This window comes from Salvelinus namaycush, chromosome 10 (genome assembly GCF_016432855.1).
Source record: "Salvelinus namaycush isolate Seneca chromosome 10, SaNama_1.0, whole genome shotgun sequence".
NCBI classification, from domain to species: Eukaryota; Metazoa; Chordata; class Actinopteri; order Salmoniformes; family Salmonidae; genus Salvelinus; species Salvelinus namaycush.
Window position 1 is genome coordinate 26999352 of NC_052316.1, and position 27999 is coordinate 27027350.

Genomic DNA, 27999 nt, shown 5'->3' on the forward strand with positions numbered 1-27999 from the left:
CAAACCTGCAGTAGATAAAACAAACTCAGAAATGCAATTTAAAGCTTAATATTCAGGGCATCATGATGAAATACTGGACCTTGTGAATAAGGAAAGAATGACGTAAACAATGCGGTGTTCTTTACAGCTCGGGCCGGTAGAAGCGCTCAGCAGCATTCACTACAAAGGGCGAAGCGAGGGTCAGATCAGAACATGATGCGGACGTGACGTAGGCGTCATTCACTGGGGACCTTTAATCCGCTGCCGCAGCAGCCCGGCCGGTAACGAGAGGAGGGGTACACGGTCAGTCAGGATTGGATTGCGCAGGCTACAATATAACCGGATATATTTATAAATAGGGGCCTATATGAATCGATTTTAAAATAAGAAAATAATATTAATTGTAGAAAACGCCGACTGAACAGAGACAAACCCCTCCTCTCTCGTTAGGCTAACGTTACTTCTTTGTCGACGCATCTATTCTGCACTGTGTTCTCTTGTTCTAGGCGGAGAATTTAAAAACTTCGTTCAAATACATAGTTTTACATAAATAAATGGATGATTACGGGTTCGGTTTATTACAGACAGCGACCATTGGACACAACTCTACCCTTCTCGACGGACGCGCATTCTGATCCTAATGCTCCTCCTCTTCTGCGGTTTCCATCCGCCAGTTGTGCCCCGGCTCACCCTTGGTTTCGCGCAGTAGCCTCGCTGCCTTGTCCCCACTGTTCCTGTCAGCTGCTGCGCGTCAGCAAAACATGCAGAACGAGTCTGTGGGGTTGACAACCGAATAACGACCCTAGTCAACAGAGGAAAACTACAGCAGCAACAACAACACAATCAATAAAACCGGGATACAGCAACCAAACCAAACCAACAACCAGCAGGGAGTCCTCACTTCCCTCACAACCACCTGAACCAGAATCCAGATTTTCCAGATTTTGGTCATTTTTGCCCGACGCAGTCTATCTGTGACCTTCAGCACGACCGGAAAATACATCAGCAGTTAAGTCAGCGAGCTGAGTTTGGCTGCACTGAGTCGCCCCCACCCCAAGGAAAATTCAGTCACCTGCCGCAGAGGCAGCCTTTCACCTCTCAAGTCTCCACCGAACCCGAGCGCAGCGCATACTCTAGACCGGGACAAATCAGCCGCTCGCCAGTGGAGGAGGCTGAAGCCGATGTGGAGACTGCCGCGTCGCCATCGTCCACTTCCGTAAATCCAAACAAGGTTAGGATCCAAATGGACTCCCCCATTACCCACCATATAAATAACGGCAATGGCAGTAGCACCGGCAATATGTTGTCCGGAGGACTCGGGGGCGGTTTTCCGAACCTCCAGAACCAAGAGATGCAGAACCCGAGTGGCGCCTCAGCTTCACCTCCCCTCCCTGGATTCGGAACCCCGTGGTCCGTTCAGACCAGCTCTCCACCACCACCCGTTTCTAACTCGGCCAACCCTATCCACCACTCAAACGCGATTAATCAGATGCCTCATACCGACCCAGACAACAGCTTCTATCCCGGTATCCCCTCGTCTATCAACCCGGCCTTCTTCCAGAGTTTTTCTCCGGTGTCGACTAATCCATGCCCAGGGATTAACGTGCATGGCTTCAGCAGCCAGTTCTCACCCCAGATCAACGCCCACCAGCAGCCGCAGCAGCAGAGCCGCAGGTCCCCCGTCAGCCCCCAGATGCACCCCCAGCACCATCATCAGCACCAGCAGGGCGCCTTCCTGCAGCAGAGGAACAACTACAACCACCACCACCAGGTGAGCTCTATTCACCTGTTCACATGGAAACCCCACATCAGCATCCCCATAGAATAGAGGATTGAGCCTTTAAAATGACAGATAGAAAGAAGCTGTTAAAGAGGTGGGAGATAATATCAGAATTTTTGTAAAGCTAATGTATGCTACTAGGCTTATACACACCTCTTAGATTGTATTGGGTTCAAGCCATGTTTATACATATATGTTATTACATGTTACTCTGCAGAAGTGCATAAACCCAGTTATGATAATGAAAACTAATGTGGCCCTGTGCTCCTGGGACAGAAGGTCCATGTAGTAGAGCTGCCCGGCTAGGGTAGGGCAGGGGAGGGACTGACTGCATTATTCATAGACGAACCCCACACTGGCTTGTCTTCTCCAGTTGTCAGTTAACCTACAGCAAACAGTTTCAGGCCTGCCTCAACCCCCAAAACCATTATGGAGAAACTACCAACCAGCACTCCTAATGGCTAGGACCTTCTCATGTGACACTGCTGAGATAAGGCATGACCTGAAAAGCAGCTATCTCTCTTTGGGGGTGTGTGTGTGTGTGTGTGTGTGTGTGTGTGTGTGTGTGTGTGTGTGTGTGTGTGTGTGTGTGTGTGTGTGTGTGTGTGTGTGTGTGTGTGTGTGTGTGTGTGTGTGTGTGTGTGTGTGTGTGTGTGTGTGTGTGTGTGTGTGTGCACCTTTCATCAATCTAAACCCATGATCATAGAAGGCAAATAGGTTTTATCTGTAATGCATTTGTCGTGTCCTCTGTTATACAGATAACTGCTGCTATACAGATGTAGGATCTTAATTTGAGCCAGTTTGCTACAGCAGGAAAATAATCCTGCAGCAACAGGGAAGGGGAATTATTCTATGGATTATAATTTATGGACATTTTTATAGGGCTTGATACATTTTTCTTAAGGGAAAATCAAGTCTGAATTTTCAAAGTGGGAATTACGAACTTCAGAAGCCTTTTTAAACTTCAAATACACCGCAAGTTTTAAATGTGCCGCATTGCAGGAAAGTTCTCCAGCAACAGGGTGATCAAATTAAGATCCTACATCTGTAGGCATAGTTTCTCCCTCAGTAGCAGGGCGGGGGAGGCTGACGGGGAGGGAGGGGCGAGAGGCAAACAAGGGAGCATCACTGAATCTGACTTTTGTTCTCTGCTTGAGGCTGGCACAGAGCAGGGCATAGTCATCACATATCACTGGTTCAGGCTGATGCTCTCTATCTGAAGTCAGAGAGGCAGAGAGAGGCTGTACTGACATTGGGGGTCATGGGATTTTACTTGATGGGGGGTATATCTGATAACCAGAGGCTATACACATAACCCTCATCATGGGGGTGGGGTGAGGATGCTATACGGTGGCCTGCCTGTGTCAGCTAGAAAGAACATCCCCACTGCAGCAATAGATTTGCTCTCAGTCACAAGGGAGATTTCAGGACTCCTATTTGCAGGCTCCAACGTGCTATTGGCATCAAGAGCTGTACATACTACATACAGCATAGGGTAGAGGGCTGGAGACTGCTGCATGACAGCATTTGACTGTGTGCATGAGAGAGTTTGTGGTGTCAGTGTGGATATATGGTGGAGACAGACAGAGAGAGAGAGAGTAATGGACGTTGGTGGTGTCAGTGTGGATGTATGGTGGAGACAGACAGAGAGAGAGTAATGGACGTTGGTGGTGTCAGTGTGGATGTATGGTGGAGACAGACAGAGAGAGAGTAATGGACGTTGGTGGTGTCAGTGTGGATGTATGGTGGAGACAGACAGAGAGAGAGAGTAATGGATGTTGGTGGTGTCAGTGTGGAAGTATGGTGGAGACAGACAGAGAGAGAGTAATGGACGTTGGTTGTGTCAGTGGGGATGTATGGTGGAGACAGACAGAGAGAGAGAGAGAGTAATGGATGTTGGTGGTGTCAGTGTGGATGTATGGTGGAGACAGACAGAGAGAGAGTAATGGACGTTGGTGGTGTCAGTGTGGATGTATGGTGGAGACAGACAGAGAGAGAGTAATGGACGTTGGTGGTGTCAGTGTGGATGTATGGTGGAGACAGACAGAGAGAGAGAGTAATGGATGTTGGTGGTGTCAGTGTGGATGTATGGTGGTGTAACGTCCTGACCAGAGTTCTTATGTGTTTTGCTTGTTTAGTGTTGGTCAGGACGTGAGCTGGGTGGGAATTCTATGTTGTGTGTCTAGTTTGTCTGTTTCTATGTTCAGCCTGATATTGTTCTCAATCAGAGACAGCTGTCAATCGTTGTCCCTGATTGAGAATCATATATAGGTGGCTTGTTTTGTGTTGGGGATTTTGGGTGGTTGTTTCCTGTCTCTGTGTTTGTGTTCTGCACCAGCTAGGACTGTGACGGTATGTTCTTTTGTTATTTTGTATAGTGTTTTTGTTTTGTCCATTAAATTCATAATGTCAAATTACCACGCTGCACATTGGTCCTCTGATCCTTCTCGCCTCTCCTCGTCTGAGGAGGAGGACGAAGTAGACTGCCGTTACAGAACCACCCACCAAACCCGGATCAAGCAGCGGTACCAGGAGGAATGGTCATGGGAGCAAATATTGAACGGAGAAGGACCCTGGGCTAAGGTTGGAGAATATCGCCGCTCTCGGGAAGAGATGGAGGCAGCTAAAGCCCAGGAGCGGTGGTATGAGGAGGCAGCACGGAAGCGTGGCTGGAAGCCCGTGAAGAAACCCCAAAAATTTCTTGGGGGGGGGCTAAAGGGTAGTGTGGCGAAGGTAGGTAGGAAACCTGCGCCCACTTCCCATGCTTACCGTGGAGAGCGGGAGTACGGGCAGACACCGTGTTATGCGGAAGAGCGCACGGTGTCTCCTGTACGGGTGCATAGCCCGGTGCGGGTTATTCCGCCTCCCCGCACTGGGCGGGCTAGAGTGAGCATTGAGCCAAGTGCCATGAAGCCGGCTCTACATATCTGACCTCCAGTACGTCTCCTCGGGCCGGTGTACATGGCACCAGCCTTACGCATGGTGTCCCCGGTTCGCCAACACAGCCCAGTGCGGGTTATTCCACCTCCCCGCACTGGACGGGCTACGGGGAGCATGCAACCAGGTAAGGTTGGGCAGGCTCAGTGCTCAAGGGAGCCAGTACGCCTGCACAGTCCGGTATATCCGGCGCTACCTTCCCGCTCCAGCCCAGTACCACCAGTGCCTACACCACGCACCAGGCTTCCAGTGCGTCTCCAGAGCCCTGTTCCTCCTCCACGCACTCTCCCTGAGGTGCGTGTCTCCAGCCCAGTACCTCCAGTTCCGGCACCACGCACCAAGCCTCCTGTGCGTCTCCAGAGCCCTGTACGCACTGTTCCTTCTCCCCGCACTCGCCCTGAGGTGCGTGCCCTCAGCCCGGTACCACCAGTGCCGGTACCACGCACCAGGCCTATAGTGCGCATCGAGAGTCCAGTGTGCCCTGTTCCTGCTCCCCGCACTAGCCTTGAGGTGCGTGTCTCCAGTCCGGTACCACCAGTTCCGGCACCACGCACCAGGCCTACTGTGCGCCTCAGCGGGTCAGAGTCGGCCGTCTGCCCAACGCCGCCTGCACTGCTCGTCTGTCCAGCGCCGTCTGAGCTGCCTGCCTGCCCAGCGCCGTCTGAACTGCCTGCACTGCTCGTCTGCTCAACGCCGCCTGCACTGCTCGTCTGTCCAGCGCCGTCTGAGCTGCCTGCCTGCCCAGCACCGTCTGAACTGCCTGCACTGCTCGTCTGCTCAACGCCGCCTGCACTGCCTGCCTGCCCAGCGCCGTCTGAGCCATCCGTCTGCCCAGCTCCGTCTGAGCCATCCGTCTGCCCAGCGCCGTCTGAGCCATCCGTCTGCCCAGTGCCGTCTGAGCCATCCGTCTGCCCAGCGCCATCTGAGCCATCCGTCTGCCCAGCGCCGTCTGAGCCATCTGTCTGCCTAGCGCCATCTGAGCCATCTGTCTGCCCAGCGCCATCTGAGCCACCCGTCTGTCCCGAGCCATTAGAGCCGTCCGTCAGTCAGGAGCCGCTAGAGCCGTCCGTCAGTCAGGAGCTGCCAGAGCCGCCAGCCAGTCAGGAGCTGCCAGAGACGCCAGCCAGTCAGGAGCTGCCAGAGACGCCAGCCAGTCAGGAGCTGCCAGAGACGCCAGCCAGTCAGGAGCTGCCAGAGACGCCAGCCAGTCAGGAGCTGCCAGAGCCGCCAGCCAGCCAGGAGCTGCCAGAGCCGCCCTACAGTCATGAGCTGCCCTACAGTCATGAGCTGCCCTACAGTCATGAGCTGCCCTCCAGTCATGAGCTGCCCTCCAGTCATGAGCTGCCCTACAGTCATGAGCTGCCCTACAGTCATGAGCTGCCACCCAGTCCGGAGCTGCCACCCAGTCCGGAGCTGCCACCCAGTCCGGAGCTGCCACCCAGTCCGGAGCTGCCACTCAGTCCGGAGCTGCCACTCAGTCCGGAGCTGCCACTCAGTCCGGAGCTGCCATTCAGTCCGGAGCTGCCATTCGTCCTGAGCTGCCTCTCTGTCCGGAGTTGCCCCTCTGTCCTGAGCTACCTCTCTGTCCTGAGCTACCTCTCTGTCCTGAGCTACCTCTCTGTCCTGAGCTACCTCTCTGTCCTGAGCTACCTCCTAAATCATGTGGGGGCCTTGGGGAGGATTCTTAGGCCAAGGTCGTGGGCGAGGGTCGCCACTCAAAGGACGCTAAGGAGGGGGACAAAGACAGTGGTGGAGTGGTGTCCTCGTCCACCGCCGGAGCCGCCACCGCGGACAGATGCCCACCCAGACCCTCCCCTTGAGTTTTAGGGGTGCGTTCGGAGTCCGCACCTCAGGGGGGGGGGGGTACTGTAACGTCCTGACCAGAGTTCTTATGTGTTTTGCTTGTTTAGTGTTGGTCAGGACGTGAGCTGGGTGGGAATTCTATGTTGTGTGTCTAGTTCGTCTGTTTCTATGTTCAGCCTGATATGGTTCTCAATCAGAGACAGCTGTCAATCGTTGTCCCTGATTGAGAATCCTATATAGGTGGCTTGTTTTGTGTTGGGGATTTTGGGTGGTTGTTTCCTGTCTCTGTGTTTGTGTTCTGCACCAGCTAGGACTGTGACGGTATGTTCTTTTGTTATTTTGTATAGTGTTTTTGTTTTGTCCATTAAATTCATTATGTCAAATTACCACGCTGCACATTGGTCCTCTGATCCTTCTCGCCTCTCCTCGTCTGAGGAGGAGGACGAAGTAGACTGCCGTTACAGGTGGAGACAGACAGAGAGAGAGTAATGGACGTTGGTGGTGTCAGTGGGGATGTATGGTGGGGACAGACGGAGAGAGAGAGTAATGGATGTTGGTGGTGTCAGTGTGGACGGGATACTTAGTATTAGTCTTAAAGCCCTAAATCTTCTTAGCCACTCGCCCCCCACACAGGACCAGGTCATAGTAGACTGTGGCAGAGGGAGAAACACAGGACCAGGTCATAGTAGACTGTGGCAGAGGGAGAAACACAGGACCAGGTCATAGTAGACTGTGGCAGAGGGAGAAACACAGGACCAGGTCATAGTAGACTGTGGCAGAGGGAGAAACACAGGACCAGGTCATAGTAGACTGTGGCAGAGGGAGAAACACCGGACCAGGTCATAGTAGACTGTGGCAGAGGGAGAAACACCGGACCAGGTCATAGTAGACTGTGGCAGAGGGAGAAACACCGGACCAGGTCATAGTAGACTGTGGCAGAGGGAGAAACACCGGACCAGGTCATAGTAGACTGTGGCAGAGGGAGAAACACCGGACCAGGTCATAGTAGACTGTGGCAGAGGGAGAAACACCGGACCAGGTCATAGTAGACTGTGGCAGAGGGAGAAAACAGGACCAGGTCATAGTAGACTGTGGCAGAGGGAGAAACACAGGACCAGGTCATAGTAGACTGTGGCAGAGGGAGAAACACAGGACCAGGTCATAGTAGACTGTGGCAGAGGGAGAACCACAGGACCAGGTCATAGTAGACTGTGGCAGAGGGAGAAACACAGGACCAGGTCATAGTAGACTGTGGCAGAGGGAGAAACACAGGACCAGGTCATAGTAGACTGTGGCAGAGGGAGAAACACAGGACCAGGTCATAGTAGATTGTGGCAGAGGGAGAAACACAGGACCAGGTCATAGTAGATTGTGGCAGAGGGAGAAACACAGGACCAGGTCATAGTAGACTGTGGCAGAGGGAGAAACACAGGACCAGGTCATAGTAGACTGTGGCAGAGGGAGAAACACAGGACCAGGTCATAGTAGACTGTGGCAGAGGGAGAAACACAGGACCAGGTCATAGTAGACTGTGGCAGAGGGAGAAACACAGGACCAGGTCATAGTAGACTGTGGCAGAGGGAGAAACACAGGACCAGGTCATAGTAGACTGTGGCAGAGGGAGAAACACAGGACCAGGTCATAGTAGACTGTGGCAGAGGGAGAAACACCGGACCAGGTCATAGTAGACTGTGGCAGAGGGAGAACCACAGGACCAGGTCATAGTAGACTGTGGCAGAGGGAGAAACACAGGACCAGGTCATAGTAGACTGTGGCAGAGGGAGAACCACAGGACCAGGTCATAGTAGACTGTGGCAGAGGGAGAAACACAGGACCAGGTCATAGTAGACTGTGGCAGAGGGAGAACCACAGGACCAGGTCATAGTAGACTGTGGCAGAGGGAGAAACACAGGACCAGGTCATAGTAGACTGTGGCAGAGGGAGAACCACAGGACCAGGTCATAGTAGACTGTGGCAGAGGGAGAAACACAGGACCAGGTCATAGTAGACTGTGGCAGAGGGAGAACCACAGGACCAGGTCATAGTAGACTGTGGCAGAGGGAGAAACACAGGACCAGGTCATAGTAGACTGTGGCAGAGGGAGAACCACCGGACCAGGTCATAGTAGACTGTGGCAGAGGGAGAAACACCGGACCAGGTCATAGTAGATTGTGGCAGAGGGAGAAACACAGGACCAGGTCATAGTAGACTGTGGCAGAGGGAGAAACACAGGACCAGGTCATAGTAGACTGTGGCAGAGGGAGAAACACAGGACCAGGTCATAGTAGACTGTGGCAGAGGGAGAAACACAGGACCAGGTCATAGTAGACTGTGGCAGAGGGAGAAACACAGGACCAGGTCATAGTAGACTGTGGCAGAGGGAGAAACACAGGACCAGGTCATAGTAGACTGTGGCAGAGGGAGAAACACAGGACCAGGTCATAGTAGACTGTGGCAGAGGGAGAAACACAGGACCAGTCATAGTAGATTGTGGCAGAGGGAGAAACACAGGACCAGGTCATAGTAGACTGTGGCAGAGGGAGAACCACAGGACCAGGTCATAGTAGACTGTGGCAGAGGGAGAAACACAGGACCAGGTCATAGTAGACTGTGGCAGAGGGAGAACCACCGGACCAGGTCATAGTAGACTGTGGCAGAGGGAGAAACACCGGACCAGGTCATAGTAGATTGTGGCAGAGGGAGAAACACAGGACCAGGTCATAGTAGACTGTGGCAGAGGGAGAAACACAGGACCAGGTCATAGTAGACTGTGGCAGAGGGAGAAACACAGGACCAGGTCATAGTAGACTGTGGCAGAGGGAGAAACACAGGACCAGGTCATAGTAGACTGTGGCAGAGGGAGAAACACAGGACCAGGTCATAGTAGACTGTGGCAGAGGGAGAAACACAGGACCAGGTCATAGTAGACTGTGGCAGAGGGAGAAACACAGGACCAGGTCATAGTAGACTGTGGCAGAGGGAGAAACACAGGACCAGTCATAGTAGATTGTGGCAGAGGGAGAAACACAGGACCAGGTCATAGTAGACTATGGTAGAGGGAGAAACACCGGACCAGGTCATAGTAGACTGTGGCAGAGGGAGAAACACCGGACCAGGTCATAGTAGACTGTGGCAGAGGGAGAAACACAGGACCAGGTCATAGTAGACTGTGGCAGAGGGAGAAACACAGGACCAGGTCATAGTAGACTGTGGCAGAGGGAGAACCACAGGACCAGGTCATAGTAGACTGTGGCAGAGGGAGAACCACCGGACCAGGTCATAGTAGACTGTGGCAGAGGGAGAACCACAGGACCAGGTCATAGTAGACTGTGGCAGAGGGAGAACCACAGGACCAGGTCATAGTAGACTGTGGCAGAGGGAGAACCACAGGACCAGGTCATAGTAGACTGTGGCAGAGGGAGAACCACAGGACCAGGTCATAGTAGACTGTGGCAGAGGGAGAACCACAGGACCAGGTCATAGTAGACTGTGGCAGAGGGAGAAACACATGATCAAAGAAACACATCAAATACAAACAATAAATACTGGTTCAACAACACACAATTTCACACTGGGTCTCTTACCTCTCTCTCTCTCTCTCTCTCTCTCTCTCTCTCTCTCTCTCTCTCTCTCTCTCTCTCTCTCTCTCTCTCTCTCTCTCTCTCTCTCTCTCTCTCTCTCTCTCTCTCTCTCTCTCTCTCTCTCTCTCTCTCTCTCTCTCTCTCTCTCTCTCTCTCTCTCTCTCTCTCTCTCTCTCTCTCTCTCTCTCTCTCTCTCTCTCTCTCTCTCTCTCTCTCTCTCTGTGTCCTCAGTCCATGGTGAAGCAGTCTCCCTGGGCTGGCAGTCACCAGGGGAGTGGCTGGGGCTCTGGGAGTATGTCCTGGGGTCGGGACCACCGTCGTGGGGGAGGCATGGGCATCCCGGGCTCTGTCAGCCAGGTTTCCCCCATGAAGAAGCCCTTCTCCAGTAACGTCATTGCACCTCCCAAGTTCCCCCGCTCCGCCGGCTCCATGGGCCCCAAGTCCTGGATGGAGGAGAACATGTTCCGAACAGACAGTAACAGTAACACGCTTATGCCTCTCCAGGTACATGCTTTTTCTCAGTAAGAATAAATATACATGGGGTCTGTGTGTGTGTATATGTACTGTATACATTTTGGTGGAAGGAGTGCAAAGGGGTTTTAATGTAATAATATCCTGAATTAGATATTGGAGCCAGAGAGTGAGCAAGAGAGTACGTCTTTCAGAAAGAGTGGTCGGTGGAAGGTAGAGAGAGAGAGAGAGAGAGTACGTGTTTCAGAAAGAGTGGTCGGTGGAAGGTAGAGAGAGAGAGAGAGAGAGAGAGTACGTGTTTCAGAAAGAGTGGTCGGTGGAAGGTAGAGAGAGAGAGAGAGAGAGTACGTGTTTCAGAAAGAGTGGTCGGTGGAAGGTAGAGAGAGAGAGAGAGAGAGTACGTGTTTCAGAAAGCGTGGTCGGTGGAAGGTAGAGAGAGCGAGAGAGAGAGAGTACGTGTGGTCGGTGGAAGGTAGAGAGAGGGAGCAGGGAGGACAGGGAAAAGCTTTAAATGATGGGAATGAGACAGTTTAATATTCACAGCACTGTTTTCAGGGTGCAGAGTGTTTCACAGTATAGGATTGTTGGAAAGAAGGAGTAGGCAGGCGACAAGCATCAAACGCAGAGAGCCAGACAGTGAGAGCAGATCAGGATGCAGAGGGGAAGAGAGAGAGCTGGGAGGGAGCAGAGGGGGAGAGAGGAAGGGGGAGAGGAGGGGAGCGAGTGTAAAGGGGCTGTTTAGAAAACACACAGCTGAGAATGAATGTCAATTCCCAGATGACGAGCAGAATTAGCATTTCAATCAGACGGGAGCGGTGTTATTTCTTTCTGTCATAGTGGAGGTGTCAGGGAGCAGGCTGCAGTTAGTACTGCTTTAAAGCTACTTTAACACCACATTTAGCAGGTAACACCACATTCAGCAGGTAACACCACATTCAGCAGGTAACACCACATTTAGCAGAGTCTATTTCAGGATGGGGGTTGTTATAACTCAGTGCAGACAACCTTAGAGACCCATAACTGATGTCATCTAATTGTGTATAGCACAGTTCTGACCTTTTAAGTACAAAGGGGGAAACTGGAGGCAGCAGGCCTTAAGAAAGGATCTTTGGGTGGGCCACCGTCACCATACTGTATCTTGGTTGAGACCGGAAAAACACGCAAGTTATTTCCCTGACACATTTTTCACAGTAATCCCTTGTTACTTTCTCCCCTCTGTCATGGCGCTGCACTTCCTCTTCCAGGAAGCAGGCCCTCCTCCATGAATTTTTCATTTCTATAAACAGTGTCCGACCAGGAATTCCTCAAATTCCATACGCGTCTCCTGTCTTTTGCTTCCTTCCTGTGTGTAATGTTTTGGATAGGGGATATGCATTTGTGCTTCATCATGATGTGAACGTCATTGACAGAGATAAGCAGAAGTAGAAAGGGGGTAGTATGCTGGCACTGGGGGATTTAGAGGGGTGCCCTGTTGCCTAACCCATGGAGTGTACATTCCTACACGCTTCGATCTTTCCATAAGAATGCCTTTATAACCATTAATTTCTCTTTTTTATTTCACCTTTATTTAACCAGGTAAGCTAGTTGAGAAAAAGTTCTCATTTACAACTGCGACCTGGCCAAGATAAAGCAAAGCAGTGCGACACAAACAACAACACAGAGTTACACATGGAATAATCAAGTGTAGAGTCAATAACACAATAGAAAAAAAGAAAGTCTATATACAGTGTGTGCAAATGGCGTGAGGAGGTAAGGCAATAAATAGGCCATAGTAGCGAAGTAATTATAATTTAGCAAATTAACACTGGAGTGATAGATGAGCAGATGATGATGTTCAAGTAGATATACTGGTGTGCAAAAGAGCAGAAAAGTAAATAAAAACAATATGGGGATGAGGTAGTTAGATTGAGTGGGCTATTTACAGATGGGCTATGTACAGCTGCAGCGATCAGTCAGCTGCTCAGATAGCTGATGTTTAAAGTTGGTAAGGGAAATATAAGTCTTCATCTTCAGCGATTTTTGCAATTCGTTCCAGTCATTGGCAGCAGAGAACTGGAAGGAATGGCGGCCAAAGGAGGGGTTGGCTTTGGGGATGACCAGTGAGATATACCTGCTGGAACGTGTGCTACGGGTGGGTGTTGTTATCGTGACCAGTGAACTGAGACAAGGCGGAGCTTTACCTAGCATAGACTTATAGATGACCTGGAGCCAGTGGGTCTGGCGACGAATATGTAGCGAGGGCCAGCTGACTAGAGCATACAGGTCGCAGTGGTGGGTGGTATAAGGGGCTTTGGTGACCAAACGGATGGCACTGTGATAGACTGCATACAGTTTGCTGAGTAGAGTATTGGAAGCTATTTTGTAAATGACATCGTCGAAGTCGAGGATTGGTAGGATAGTCAGTTTTTACGAGGGTATGTTTGGCGGCGTGAGTGAAGGATGCTTTGTTGCGAAATAGATTCTAGATTTAATTTTGGATTGGAGATGTTTAAAATGAGTCTAGAATGAGAGTTTACAGTCTAGCCAGACACCTAGGTATTTGTAGTTGTCCACATATTCTAAGTCAGAACTATCCAGAGTAGTAAAGCTAGTCGGGCGGGCGAGTGCGTGCAGCGAACAGTTGAAAAGCATGCATTTGGTTTTACTAGCGTTTAAGAGCAGTTGGAGGCCACGGAGGGAGTGTAGAATGGCATTGAAGCTCGTTTGGAGGTTAGTTAACACAGTGTCCAAAGAAGGGCCAGATGTATACAGAATGGTGTTGTCTGCATGGAGGTGGATCAGGGAATCACTCGCAGCAAGAGCAACATCGTTGATATATACAGAGAAAATAGTCGGCCCGAGAATTGAACCATGTGGTACCCCCATAGAGACTGCCAGAGGTCCGGACAACAGGCCCTCCGCTTTGACACACTGAACTCTGTCTGAGAAGTAGTTGGTGAACCAGGCGAGGCAGTCATTTGAGAAACCAAGGCTGTTGAGTCTGCCGATATGAATATGGTGATTGACAGAGTCGAAAACCTTGGCCAGGTCGAAGAAAGACAGCTGCACAGTACTGTCTTTTATCGATGGCGGTTATGATATCGTTTAGTACCTTGAGCGTGGCTGAGGTGCACCCATGACCAGCTCGGATACCGGATTGCACAGCGGAGAAGGTACGGTGGGATTCGAAATGGTCAGTGATCTGTTTACTAACTTGGCTTTTGAATACTTTAGAAAGGCAGGGCAGGATGGATATAGGTCTATAACAGTTTGGGTCTAGAGTGTCTCCCCCTTTGAAGAGGGGGATGACTGCGGCAGCTTTCTAATCTTTAGGGATCTCGGACGATACGAAAGAGAGGTTGAACAGACTGGTAATAGGGGTTGCAACAATGGCGGCGGATAATTTTAGAAAGAGAGGGTCCAGATTGTCTAGCCAAGCTGATTTGTACAGGTCCAGGTTTTGTAGCTCTTTCAGAACATCTGCCATCTGGATTTGGGTGAAGGAGAAGCTGGGGAGGCTTGGGCAAGCAGCTGCGTGGGGGTGCGGAGCTGTTGGCCGGGGTTGGGGTAGCCAGGAGGAAAGCATGGCCAGCCGTAGAGAAATGCTTATTGAAATTCCTTGATTATCGTGGATTTGTCGGTGGTGACAGTGTTTCCTAGCCTCAGTGCAGTGGGCAGCTGGGAGGAGGTGCTCTTATTCTCCATGGACTTTACAGTGTCCCAAAACTTTTTGGAGAGCTACAGGATGTCAGAGCTACAGGATGCAAATTTCTGTTTGAAAAGTTAGTCTTTGCTTTCCTGACTGACTGCGTGTATTGGTTCCTGACTTCCTTGAAAAGTTGCATATCGCGGGGACTAATCGATGCTATTGCAGCCCGCCACAGGATGTTTTTGTGCTGGTCGAGGGCAGTCAGGTCTGGAGTGAACCAAGGCTATATCTGTTCTTAGTTCTACATTTTTTGAAAGGGGCATGCTTATTTAAGATGGTGAGGAAGTTACTTTTAAAGAACGACCAGGCATCCTCGACTGACGGGATGAGGTCAATATCCTTCCAGGATACCCGGGCCAGGTTGATTAGAAAGTCAGAATTGAAGTCAGGATTCAGACACAGAAGTATTTTAGGGAGCGTTTGACAGTGATGAGGGGTGGTCGTTTGACCACGGACCCATAGCGGATGCAGGCAATGAGGCAGTGATCGCTGAGATCCTGATTGAAAACAGCAGAGGTGTATTTGGAGGGCAAGTTGGTCAGGATAATATCTATGAGGGTGCCCATGTTTACGGATTTAGGGTTGTACCTGGTGGTTTCCTTGATAATTTGTGTGAGATTGAGGGCATCTAGCTTAGATTGTAGGACTGCTGGGGTGTTAAGCATATCCCAGTTTAGGTCACCTAACAGAACGAACTGTGAAGATAGATGGGGGGCAATCAATTCACATATGGTGTCCAGGGCACAGCTGGGAGCTGAGGGGGGTCTATAACAGGCGTCAACAGTGAGAGACTTATTTCTGGAGAGATTAATTTTTAAAATTAGAAGCTCGAACTGTTTGGGCATAGACCTGGAAAGTATGACAGAACTCTTCAGGCTATCTCTGGAGTAGATTGCAACTCCTCCCCCTTTGGCAGTTCTATCTTGACAGAAAATGTTGTAGTTGGGTATGGAAATCTCCGAATTTTTGGTGGCCTTCCTAAGCCAGGATTCAGACACGGCAAGGACATCAGGATTGGCAGAGTATGCTAAAGCAGTGAGTAAAACAAACTTAGGGAGGAGGCTTCTGATTTGAACATGCATGAAATTAAGTTTTTTTTGGTTACAGAAGTCAACAAATGAGAGTGCCTGGGGACACGCAGGGCCTGGGTTAACCTCCACATCACCCGAGGAACAGAGGAGGAGTAGGATGAGGGTACGGCTAAAGGCTATCAAGACTGGTCGTCTAGTGCATTGGGGACAGAGAATAAAAGGAGCAGATTTCTGGGCGTGGTAGAATAGATTCAGGGCATAATGTGCAGACAGGGGTATGGTGGGGTGCGGGTACAGTGGAGGTAAACCCAGGCACCGAGTGATGATAAGAGAGGTTGCATCTCTGAACGCGCTAGTTATGCTGGGTGAGGTCATCGCATGTGTGGGAGGTGGGACAAAGGAGGTATCTGAGGCATGTTGAGTGGGACTAGGGGCTCCGCAGTAAACTAAAACAATGATAACTATCCTAAACAACAGTGTACAAGGCATATAGACATTTGAGAGAGACATAAAGCGAAGCATAAATCAATCACAGGTGTTGATTGGGAGAGCTAGCTAAGACAACAACGGGTAAGACAACAACAGCTAATCAGCTAAGACAACAACAACAGGTAAAATGGCGATGAATGGGCAGAGAGGTTCGGTTAACTACACACAGGGCCTGAGTTCGGGGCTAGGGCCGACAGATAAACAAAAAATAAACAAGATGGAGTACCGTGATTAATGGACAGTCCAGCAGGCATCAGCTATGTAGTCAAGTGATCATAGGGTCCAGTGAACAGCAACAGATGAAACAGGGAAGCCGCTAGGTATTCGTTACTATGCTAGCAGGCGGGAGACACGGCGTTTAATGTTAGCAGACTGGGGTAAGTAGAAGCGTCTGCTCCAACGTCCGGCAAAGGCCGGTTGAGGGCACAGCGGATGGAGTTACGTCGGCGGACCAGTCGTGGTGGTACCGCGGAGCGCCGTGTCGACAAAGGGTCCAGGCCAGATGTCGAAAGAAGTATTGTAGTTGTAGTAATTTTGTTTGCTAGCCGGGAGATGCGCCTGGCTCGTGGCTAACTGGTGCTAGCTTCGGGGCAGGGGTGTTAGCCACTATAGCCACTCGGTAGCAGGTAGTTAGGAAATAGGAAATATCACATCATATAAAGGCAATTATAATACACGTTCATCTAGCTACTGTATTAGTCTCCTACATAGATCTGTACTACATTCTCATTGGGTGACTGTGTGGCAACACTCCTCAGTTGATACAGTGGATACAGCATTACCTAAACCAGAATGTCCACCTGAAGACAGACTATAGCAGGGATCGGCAACAGGCAGCCCGTGGACCAAAACCGGCCAACCAAAAAATGGTGTACAAAAAAGACTCAAATCAAATATGAGTTTCATTTTCGAAATCTGTTCACCAAGTATTCCCAAAAATAAAAAAGAGATGTGATTGTGTCTCAATGTAATCAAGGTATGAAATTGTTGTTATTTTCAAATCCAATCTCTTTTTTGGGCATAGTTGTGGTCAATTTGCAGTGTTCAAATTATTATAATTATGTTCTGGCCCCCCGACCATCCACTCCGACAGAAATCGGCCTGTGGCTGAATCTAGTTGCCTCCTAATGCCAGGGTCCCTGACTGATGCAGTAGAGTCAGCCAGGAAATGTTAGCCTAACATTGGGCTACAAATCATACACAGATTGACCACTGGACAGTATAATTTTTTTAGTTAAGTGTTTTTAATCCTGTGTCAGGACTAGAGGTCGACCGATTATGATTTTTCAACGCCGATACCGATACCGATTATTGGAGGACCAAAAAAAGCCGATACCAGTTAATCGGCGATTAATCGGTATCGGCTTTTTTTTATATATATATATATTTGTAATAATGACAATTACAGCAATACTGAATGAACAGTTTTATTTGAACTTAATATAATACATAAATAAAAATTATTTAGTCTCAAATAAATAATGAAACATGCTCAATTTGGTTTAAATAATGCAAAGAAGAAGAAGAGGAGAAGAAAGTAAAAGGGCAAAATGTGTCATGTAAAAAAGCCAACGTTTAAGTTCCTTGATCAGAACATGAGAACATATGAATGCTGGTGGTTCAATATTCCCAGTTAAGAAGTTTTAGGTTCTAGTTATTATAGGAATTATGACGCGTTGACTATTTCTCTCTATACCATTTGTATTTCATATACCTTTGACCATTGGATGTTCTAATAGGCACTTTAGTATTACCAGCCTAATCTCAGGAGTTGATAGGCTTGAAGTCATAAACAGCGCTGTTCAAGCATTGCTAAGAGCTGCTGGCAAACGCAGTAAAGTTTGAAAGAATGCTTACGAGCCTGCTGCCGCCTACCACCGCTCAATCAGACTGCATTATCAAATATCAAATCATAGACTTAATTATAATATAATAAACACAGAAATACGAGCCTTTGGTCATTAATATGGTCAAATCCGGAAACTATAATTTCGAAAACAAAACAAAATTTATTCTTTCAGTGAAATACGGAACCGTTACGTATTTTATCGAACGGGTGGCAACCCTAAGTCTAAATATTGCTGTTTCATTGCACAACCTTCAATGTTATGTCATAATTACGTAAAATTCTGGCAAATTAGTTCGCAACGAGCCAGGCGGCCCAAACTGTTGCATATACCCTGACTCTGCGTGCAATGAACACAAGAGAAGTGTCACAATTTCCCTAGTTAATATTACCTGCTAACATGAATTTATTTTAAATAAATATGCAGGTTTAAAAAAAAAAATACTTCTGTGTATAGATTTTAAGAAAGGCATTGATGTTTATGGTTAGGTACATTCGTGCAACGATTGTGCTTTTTTCGCGAATGCGCTTTTGTTAAACCATCCCCCGTTTGGCGAAGTAGGCTGTGATTCGATGATAAATTAACAGGCACCGCATTGATTATATGCAACGCAGAACAAGCTAGTTAACCTAGTAATATCATCAACCATGTGTAGTTAACTAGTGATTATGTGAAGATTGATTGTTTTTTCTAAGATAAGTTTAATGCTAGCTAGCAACTTACCTTGGCTCCTTGCTGCACTCGCATAACAGGTGGTCAGCCTGCCACCTCGTGGATTGCAATGTAATCGGCCATAATCGGCATTCCAAAAATGCAGATTACCGATTGTTATGAAAATTTGAAATCGGCCCTAATTAATTGGCCATGCCGATTAATCGGCCGACCTCTAGTCAGGACCAGTAGTGTGTGGAATACTTTTAAGTGGTGGTCAGGCTAGTATGATGACCATACCTCCAGCAACTTATCTTAGGCACCTACAAAATGCCATTATTGTCTAATTAGGTAAGGGAGTAGACATTAAGTTGGAGGTCTTTGAGGTGCTCATATGAGCTTGTATCTTCCCTCATGTTCTCAACCACGAGAGGGTCCTTGTCATGTACATACACAGTACAGTACACCATTTTCTTTAAAGGTTCTGCCATCTGTGGTATGTTATAAAGGTTGACAGGCCTCGGGTTTAGATGCACCGTGCATGGCTGTCTTATAGCCCCTCTGATGAGCTCATAACCTCCCTCTCATCCCAGTGAGCACTCTGGGTAAATGCCATTCCTGGATTTGGTTTCTGCTCTCTGTCTGTCTCTGGGACGTGCTCCAGAGTTCCTGTTGAATCCATCATTGGGTCCACTCTGCTCACTAGCATACCTTAGTACCCCTGAAGTGAATAAATACGGAAAGAATTTTAATCCATGTATGTGCTGTTAACACACTCTGAAATATTAAGCCACATACCCACAGACTTTATTACTCTACCTATGTTACCCACATACTATATTACCCATACCTATGTTACCCACAGGCTTTATTACCCATACCTATGTTACCCACAGGCTTTATTACCCATACCTATGTTACCCACATGCTTTATTACCCATACCTATGTTACCCACAGGCTTTATTACCCATACCTATGTTACCCACAGGCTTTATTACCCATACCTATGTTACCCACAGGCTTTATTACCCATACCTATGTTACCCACAGGCTTTATTACCCATACCTATGTTACCCACATGCTTTATTACCCATACCTATTTTACCCACAGGCTTTATTACCCATACCTATGTTACCCACAGGCTTTATTACCCATACCTATGTTACCCACAGGCTTTATTACCCATACCTATGTTACCCACAGGCTTTATTACCCATACCTATGTTACCCACAGGCTTTATTACCCATACCTATGTTACCCACAGGCTTTATTACCCATACCTATGTTACCCACAGGCTTTATTACCCATACCTATGTGCCAGAACACTGCAGGTTCCTTCCGCTTGTTGTATGTGTGTGTTTTAGGAACGCTCTAGAATGTACGACAGCCTGAACATGCACTCCCTGGAAAGCTCTCTGATTGACATCATGCGGGCGGAGCAAGATCCAATGAAGGGTGAGACTACTTACTTACTCCCTCTCACTGTCTTTAATTATCATACTTACTTAGTTACTGACTCACTGTATAATGGGGAAAGTCATTGTGATTGTGGTTAGGGAGAACAGTGGTTAGACGGAATGCATATGAGGTGAAGTATACCCTTTTCCAAGGCACTGACAGGCTTCCTGCTCCCTCCTAGAGGCATTTTTCCCCCCAGTGCGAGCAGCTTATGTTCTCCCTGCTAAGAGTGGGTATTACTTCCACAACCGGCTGTGCCTTTAAATGACCTTACAGCCCTGATCCTGCTGCTACTGCTACTGCTTAACCTAACCTGGGGCACACGGACAGACAGGAGTCAGGCAGGCAGCACTGCAGCACTCTCTGTCCTGATAGGATAGGATAGGAACACACCAGGGACAGGGAGTAGGGTGACAGAGACAGGGCTGGCCCAGGAGTAGGGTGACAGAGAAAGGGCTGGCCTAGGAGTAGAGTGACAGAGACAGGGCTGGCCTAGGAGTAGAGTGACAGAGACAGGGCTGGCCCAGGAGTAGAGTGACAGAGACAGGGCTGGCCCAGGAGTAGGGTGACAGAGACAGGGCTGGCCCAGGAGTAGGGTGACAGAGACAGGGCTGGCCCAGGAGTAGAGTGACAGAGACAGGGCTGGCCCAGGAGTAGAGTGACAGAGACAGGGCTGGCCCAGGAGTAGAGTGACAGAGGCTTTATTAGTGACAGAGACAGGGCTGGCCCAGGAGTAGAGTGACAGGGCTGGCCCAGGAGTAGAGTGACAGAGACAGGGCTGGCACACAGTTCCATTAGTGACAGAGACAGGGCTGGCCCAGGAGTAGAGTGACAGGGCTGGCCCAGGAGTAGAGTGACAGAGACAGGGCTTGCACACAGTTCCATGGCAGGCCTCTCCTCTAAGCTCAGCTCAGCTGCTGGACTTTTAGAAAATACTCTAAGCAGGTGCATTGTAGTCAGTGTAAAATTACTTATTACTTATTAATTATTAATTAACATAGTTATGACCACTGGCGTCAACATACTTACTCCCCCAAACCATGGACAGGGACCGAGAAGTTTAGATTGACATTTATAGTAAACAACACATTCCCTCACATTGTATTTGGCACAGTATACTACCCCTGAAAGACTATTCAGGGTCGGTAGGTTACTTTCTAAATGTAATCTATTACAGTGACTAGTTACCTGTCCTAAATTGTAATCAGTAACGTAACTTTTGGATGACCCAAATTTAGTAACGTAATCTGGTTACTATCAGTTACTTTTGGATTACTTTCCCCTTAACAGGCATTAGAAGAAGACAAAAAGGATCCATCAAACGCATTTGGTGTGTCATCATAGTGGTCTCTGGATTGTGGTCAGAGTCGCTCAGGTGGAAAAACTTTAAACTTGCGCCTTTATTTAATGCTGAATTTAAAAAATATATATATATTTTACCTTTATTTAACTAGGCAGGTCAGTTAAGAACAAATTCTTATTTTCAATGACGGCCTTGGAACAGTGTTTTTTTTTACATTGCAACATTTTAGTTACTAGTCCAACGCTCTAACCACTAGGCTACCTGCAGCACCCCCTCTAACCACTAGGCTCCCTGCAGCACCCCCTCTAACCACTAGGCTACCTGTCGCTCCATTGAATATAATTGGGAAAACAGAAAGATGTCATAATGTATTTTTTTACGCAAGCATCCTTTCTGAATTTAAGTTTAATCCAAGAAGTAATCATCTAGTTTTCTGTAATCTGATTACACATTTTTTTTCTGGTAATTTAACTGATTAAAGTTACAGTTTTTTTGTAATCAGATAACATGAGATAATATGTAATCAGTTACTCCCCAACCGTCATTATTATTATTGTTCATAAACTAGTCTAAATGTTGAAGTTGGCTCAACAAGTATTAGTGGGTGTGGTGTTGTCCTGTAGTCCTCCGGTCCTGACTGTGACTCTGGAGCCGATGGTGCGGGCATAGGCCAGTATTCACAGCACAGAGAACCAGAGGGAGACTAAATGTAGACATGATCACACTTTCACACGCTGTGTGTGACAGCCAGAGGAGGGTGGAGGGTGAGGGGAAGAGAGGGTGAGAAGAGGGTGGAGAGGAGGGGAGGGGAGAGTGGGCTCTGCCATTTATAGCCCAGACTGCTAGTACAGAAGCAGAAGACAAGCACTAACCTTACAGGACTTTAGAAATGAGCTCAGCTAACTGGGCATAGGAGATGTACCATGCTTACGTTGCAGTAGAAATAGGGTTGCTGATTTTTCAACTGGAGATCAGATCATTTGCCAGCATCTCTTCTTTCTCTGTTCACACATCTGCAATTCTTCCCATTGAATGTAGAGATAACATAAATAGCTGACATGTGCTTCTGATAGTTCATTAGGGTTAACCCAAATCTATTCAGGGTGTTGTTTTGTTGTTGTTGTATTTTGTCAGCTCAAGCTGTCTCCGTGGAAAAGAGGGTTTTGTTCAGTGTTCTGTTCCGACACTACAGCTCAGTAGGCTGTTGTCATGTGACAGTGGTGCTTCTGTTCCTTATACAGTACATGGCCGTGCCCTTGATGTCCTCAACCTGTCCTCTCCATCTGCTGAGAGTCTCATCCCTGTGTGTGTGTGTGTGTGTGTGTGTGTGTGTGTGTGTGTGTGTGTGTGTGTGTGTGTGTGTGTGTGTGTGTGTGTGTGTGTGTGTGTGTGTGTGTGTGTGTGTGTGTGTGTGTGTGTGTGTGTGTGTGTGTGTGTGTGTGTGTGTGTGTGTGTCTCTGTCATGTCAGGTCGTGTGGGATGCCCTCATCCCGGGGCTGACGGCCTGCTCATGCTCAATGGTAATTATCTCTCCTGGCCAACACCAGCTTGTGTGTCTTCTTCCATCACTATCACCAGACTATTTTAGAAATGGCCCAGTGTTCATGTTTCCATATCATGACTCGTTAGGGAGGCTCAACCAGGCTAGATCGAGAAGCAAGCTAGTTTGGGATTGACATTCCTGTCACGCTTTTCTGAACTTAATTTGTGTTGGGATATATCCTTCTCTATAGTGGACAGTGCTGGATTGTTTTGTTAAATGAGTAGTGTTGGTTCTCCTAGGCTGTGCTGTGTGTCTGTCCGTTAGGCTGACTGTTGTAACAGTCTAGTAAACATGTCTCCTGTTGAAGGATATGCATTGTTGTTGTAATCCTACTGGGGCTTGAGATGTTGAAGAGGAATGCCTAGTTGTATAAGTCACATGACCATCCGCAGGAGAGCCGGGTGGTGTAGTAGCTAGGTCACTTAGCTTATTTATGTAGGCTAGGTCACATGACTAGATGTCAGGAGAAGACTGGTATCGTTTCCATTAGGCTGCTCCTCATACGTATAGTCAGCCTAGTCCAGTTTACAATATAGCCTACATTCCTGCTTGACACATTGTCATATACCTAACTATTCAACATGATGTGAAGCCTGTGACGATAATTAGGTTTCATGACACTCCAACCATGCAGTTAGATGATGAGGGGCTGAATGGGGTAGGGGTAAATAATGGTACTAGAGGTCATAGTATCTGTAGTGTCAGTAGTACCAGGTCTGGGGATACTTTACCTTGCGAGGAATGTCTGCAGGGTATAAAACCACTCTTTACTTTGTTTCCATGCAGCAAGGAGCTATGGGAGACGTCGAGGTAAAGCCGCCTTCATGTGACGGGCAGTCTGTGTCATGTCATGTGTGTTGCATGTTCATCCACTACACAGCATGGTTTAACGCTACTGAACTGCAGCTGCCAAAACAGTGTCTGGATACAAACAATTCAGGGTTTATAGTGTCAACATGATCGCCACTGACAGTCAATCTAAATCATTTACTATGACATCCCAAGCATTTTTACCAGCAGTTGCTCCTTTTTGAATGTATTGCAGTGAATTTGGGGGGTAGATTTTAACCCAGGTCCAAGCGACTGTCGCCCCAACATCTTACTCTTTACTCCAAGAGACCCCAATCTCTAGACAAGGTCGCTAGGTGTTGGGTTAAGGTCACTACAGTATATAATTGCAGACGTATATGAATACTGCACAACACGTTTACATCCAGACATTGCCATAGGTTTCAGGCTTGGTTACCACTAGTTTACCTCAGTCCATTGCTCTGTCTACTGCTACTGCTTTGCCCCATGGTAACAATGTGAATCCACAGCTTCCTTACCAGACCTCAATCTTGTCCTCTCTGTCTACTGTCTGTCAGTCAGTCACAGAGCTCTGGCTGGAGTATTCACGGTAGCGTGTCTTGGTTTTACAGCACATGTACAGTATAAATACTACATTGGACATAATCCTCTATCACTTTATGCTTGTACTTTATCTTGTAGCTACTCAGCACAAAGCCTGGTGACAGATGTAAACAGCCATTACACATGTTGTTATGGACCCTGCTCATTTATCATGACTCATTATAATAATACTATCTCTATATAACATTAAGACGTTGGGCTCCATGAATGTGTTCAATCTAGGAACTGTCAATGGGTGTTAACAGAGCTACAGCTGGTTGGTTGCTTCTGTTGTTGGCAAAGCAGAAGTATGTGCATCTGCTTGTGATGTGACTGTATGTACTGTATGCATGTGTGTATCTATGTGGATGTCATTGTCCATGTCTGCAGGTGTTCTGACCGCTGACCTGTGACCCCCTCTTCTCCAGGCCGCTCCTCCCTGTTCCCCATTGAAGACAGCCTCCTTGATGATGGGCACGGTAACCAGGGCATCCCAGGGCTTGGCCCTAACTGTTACCCCCACCAGAATGGGGAGCGCATCGAGCGTTTCTCCCGCAAAGTGTTTGTGGGCGGCCTGCCCCCTGACATAGATGAAGGTGAGAGGAGGAAGAGCATAACACAGTGTTGTTAGTTCAGTGAATCAGTTGATATGCTGTTATGAAAGGTTGTTCTTACTCACGTTGGTTCGTTTTTCCTTCTCCCTCTTCCGTTACTCCTCACACATCCGCCTTCCTCTTGCCTCTTCTTTCTTTCTCTCGTCAGATGAGATCACCAACAGTTTCCGTCGCTTTGGCCACCTGGTGGTGGACTGGCCACACAAGGCTGAGAGCAAATCCTACTTCCCCCCCAAAGGTAAAGCTCACCTCAGACTTTCTTTAACTGAAATTGACATAAATGTATGTCATAGAGGTATGTTTTAGCACCGTATACTGTATAAATATGGCCGGTAGCAATCAATGATGGCCTTGAGACTCCTGGAAGAGACAATACAGCTAGGTTGACCAACATCCTCTTCCCCATATGACTAACCTACATAGTCTGTATATAGTACTTTTTCAAATTGAAATAATTCAGTGTATTTGTAGCAGTATTACCCCACACTATTGTCTATGCTGTCCAGGTCCTGAGAGTGTGTTGTGTGTGTTGCCTAGGTTACGCCTTCCTGCTGTTCCAGGAGGAGAGCTCAGTGCAGGCTCTGATCGAGGCCTGCATGGAGGAGGACGGCAAGCTCTACCTGTGTGTCTCCAGCCCCACCATCAAAGATAAGCCTGTGAGTCCAACACAAACCCAGCTCTCTGTAGGACCATTCCCACCAGCAAGGAGATCTGTGAGACTAGCAACACCTACGCAGTGTAATTCCATCTTGCGATTATTCAATGTATGGGATATGTGTGATGTGTGTGTGTCTCCAGGTCCAGATTCGTCCGTGGAACCTGAGTGACAGTGACTTTGTGATGGACGGCTCTCAGCCCCTGGATCCTCGCAAGACCATCTTCGTAGGAGGGGTCCCCCGCCCTCTCAGAGCAGGTAAACACTTCCCTCATCTCCCTCTATCAGATCCACATGACATCTCAGCTGGGCCTCTAGTTGATCTACTCTGTAATTGGACTGGGATGTTCATGTTGGTGATGGTAGATGTTGAAATATGTAGATAAACAGATGTTGTGTTTTGAGTAATAAGGAGCATCTGAGAGCTGCCAATGTTTTCCCTATGTAATGACAATCTGACAACCCCCTCCTCCCCTTTCTCTCTCTCACCCCTTAACCATCTCACCTACCCATGTGTCACTTCTCCATCTCCTCCCCCCATTCTTTACTCTTTTGTTTCTTCTCCTGTTCTGTCTCTCTCTCATCTCTCTCCAGTGGAGTTGGCCATGATTATGGACCGTCTCTATGGGGGGGTCTGCTACGCTGGCATCGACACCGATCCAGAGCTCAAGTACCCCAAAGGTGCGGGGCGCGTCGCATTCTCCAATCAGCAGAGTTACATCGCTGCCATCAGCGCCAGATTTGTCCAGCTGCAACATGGAGACATTGACAAGCGGGTACAGTCCTCCCTCCCTCCACTTCCCATCTAATTAACCACACAATCCTGCTGGAGATATTCTCCTCCTGATTTCCTAGGGATGCAGAGAGAGAATGAGAGAGTGAGGATTTGTGGTTCAAAGAAAAACAGTGTGTGTGTTCCAATAGCATCACACACAGATAGTCTGACGGTGGTTGCTATGGAGAGGAGAAAGCTTATTAGTGCTGATTGAATTAGTTCCATTTCCAGTCTCCTCTTTCTTTCTTTCTCTCTCTCTCTCTTCTCTCTCCTCTCTCTCTCCTCTCTCTCTCCTCTCTCTCCTCTCTCTCTCAGCGCTGCCTGACTCCATTGTCTTTGAATCTCACACAGCTTCAAACAGGCTACTCTATCATTTTAAAGGAACCTTTTCATCTCTCATCATGTATCTCAGTATTCTGCCTGTGCTCAGTGCTTTTACAGTACATGCAATGTATCCATACCTATTGTTTTTAGGTATATTATGCACCCTTTTATACACTCTTGCTCTCTCAGTACCTGTGTTATCTCTGTGTATTCCTCTTCTCATCCCCTCCATGTCCCTGTACCCCTGCACCCCTACAGGTGGAGGTAAAGCCCTATGTTCTGGACGACCAGCTGTGTGATGAGTGCCAGGGTGCGCGTTGCGGTGGGAAGTTTGCCCCTTTCTTCTGCGCCAACGTGACCTGCCTGCAGTACTACTGTGAGTTCTGCTGGGCTAATATCCACTCCCGCGCCGGCCGAGAATTCCACAAGCCGCTGGTCAAAGAGGGGGCTGACCGCCCACGCCAAATCCACTTCCGCTGGAACTGAAGAGGAACTCGACCACACGTCACCATGGCGACACGGTTAGAAGGAACGGTCAAGGAAGAGAGACATCGCCAGGCAGGAAAAAGTGCATCACTCTGCCTTTTACCCTAAGCTATCAGTATAGAGTACATAACAGTATACAGTATATATATCTTTTGTAGCAGCCAAACACTACAAGCCTCAGTTTTTCACCAAAACCCCCCTCACATCTCAGGCTCTGACAACTTTTTTGTGGTACTTTAATGTTTTTTAAGAGGAGATTTAAAAGAGATTGATTTTTTGTAGGTTTTTCAAATTATTTTTATATGTGAGATTTAACGTAGATATGAGAATGTTTTTGCATGGGAGCAGCCCATCTGTCTGTCTGTCTGCTGCTAGCCACCCCCTAGTGGGTGTAGCGTGCCCTTGTTTCTGGGGAAACCTTGATTCTATAATCTGGACGCCTGCCCCAGGTCATTTACCAAAGGTAACAAAACGATAGGAAGCATAAAAGTGATACATTTCTGCCACAAAACAAACTCTTATTTTTTATTGTTGATAATAATTTGTTCTTTTTCCCCATCAGGGAAGACATTTACAAAAATTATGAGGTTATTTTTGCTCTCTTTTGACCTGAAAAAATATTACCTCAAAATATGAATCTGGTTTTTATTAATTCTATTTAACCTTTTTAATCACAAGCTATATTAGAAGCTTTGCTGCTATATATAATATATGAATAGATGTATAGGTGGTATATATTAACGCCAGCTATAAACCTGAATCTTGAAAAATGAAATGCAGTCCGCACTCACACACTCATGGCCACCTTTGCCATGGAAGAATAGAATGTGAAAATTGAAGTGCATGTTTGTGTCTATACACCCTTTGCATGCAAGATAGACTTAACCAATACATGTAGGATAAAAAAACAACACAAACTACAGAAACTATATAACAGAAAACACTAAAATCCTACTTTGAATAGCAACAACAACAAAAACGTCAGAAGCCTAGGTGTAAGAAAATATATGTATAAAAATGAAGATAAAGGAAAATACATGAAAACGACTTAACATTAAAAAATCTTGCATGCATTGATGTTGATCCGTTGTTTGAAACATTTACATACTTATTATACAAAAAAAACGATATTGGTTCTAAACTAGTGGATGCCACCATTTTGTGATGTGGTGGTTTGTGAGGAGTAA

The 27999-nt window shown here is 47.8% G+C and overlaps 1 protein-coding gene across 1 annotated transcript; it reads left to right on the forward strand.

Annotated features, from left to right (window-relative positions):
• Positions 1-286: 286 nt before the first annotated feature.
• On the forward strand, positions 287-27937 carry LOC120054905 (cytoplasmic polyadenylation element-binding protein 2-like). The gene is made up of 11 exons (XM_039002631.1): positions 287-1750; positions 10312-10584; positions 19627-19717; positions 22493-22543; positions 23353-23376; positions 24387-24554; positions 24721-24810; positions 25110-25228; positions 25371-25485; positions 25822-26003; positions 26585-27937. The coding sequence occupies exons 1-11, from the start codon at positions 1223-1225 to the stop codon at positions 26810-26812; spliced, it is 1869 nt and encodes a 622-aa protein (XP_038858559.1). The 5' UTR covers positions 287-1222; the 3' UTR covers positions 26813-27937.
• The last annotated feature ends 62 nt before the right edge of the window (positions 27938-27999 follow it).

Bases quoted from the DNA above. Each gene is read 5' to 3' on its own strand.
- LOC120054905 (XM_039002631.1), top strand. From the start codon at position 1,223: ATGGACTCCCCCATTACCCACCATATAAATAACGGCAATGGCAGTAGC. The intron at 24,555-24,720 runs GTGAGAGGAGGA...TTCTCTCGTCAG, and splicing joins GCCCCCTGACATAGATGAAG to ATGAGATCACCAACAGTTTC. The intron at 26,004-26,584 runs GTACAGTCCTCC...GCACCCCTACAG, and splicing joins ATGGAGACATTGACAAGCGG to GTGGAGGTAAAGCCCTATGT.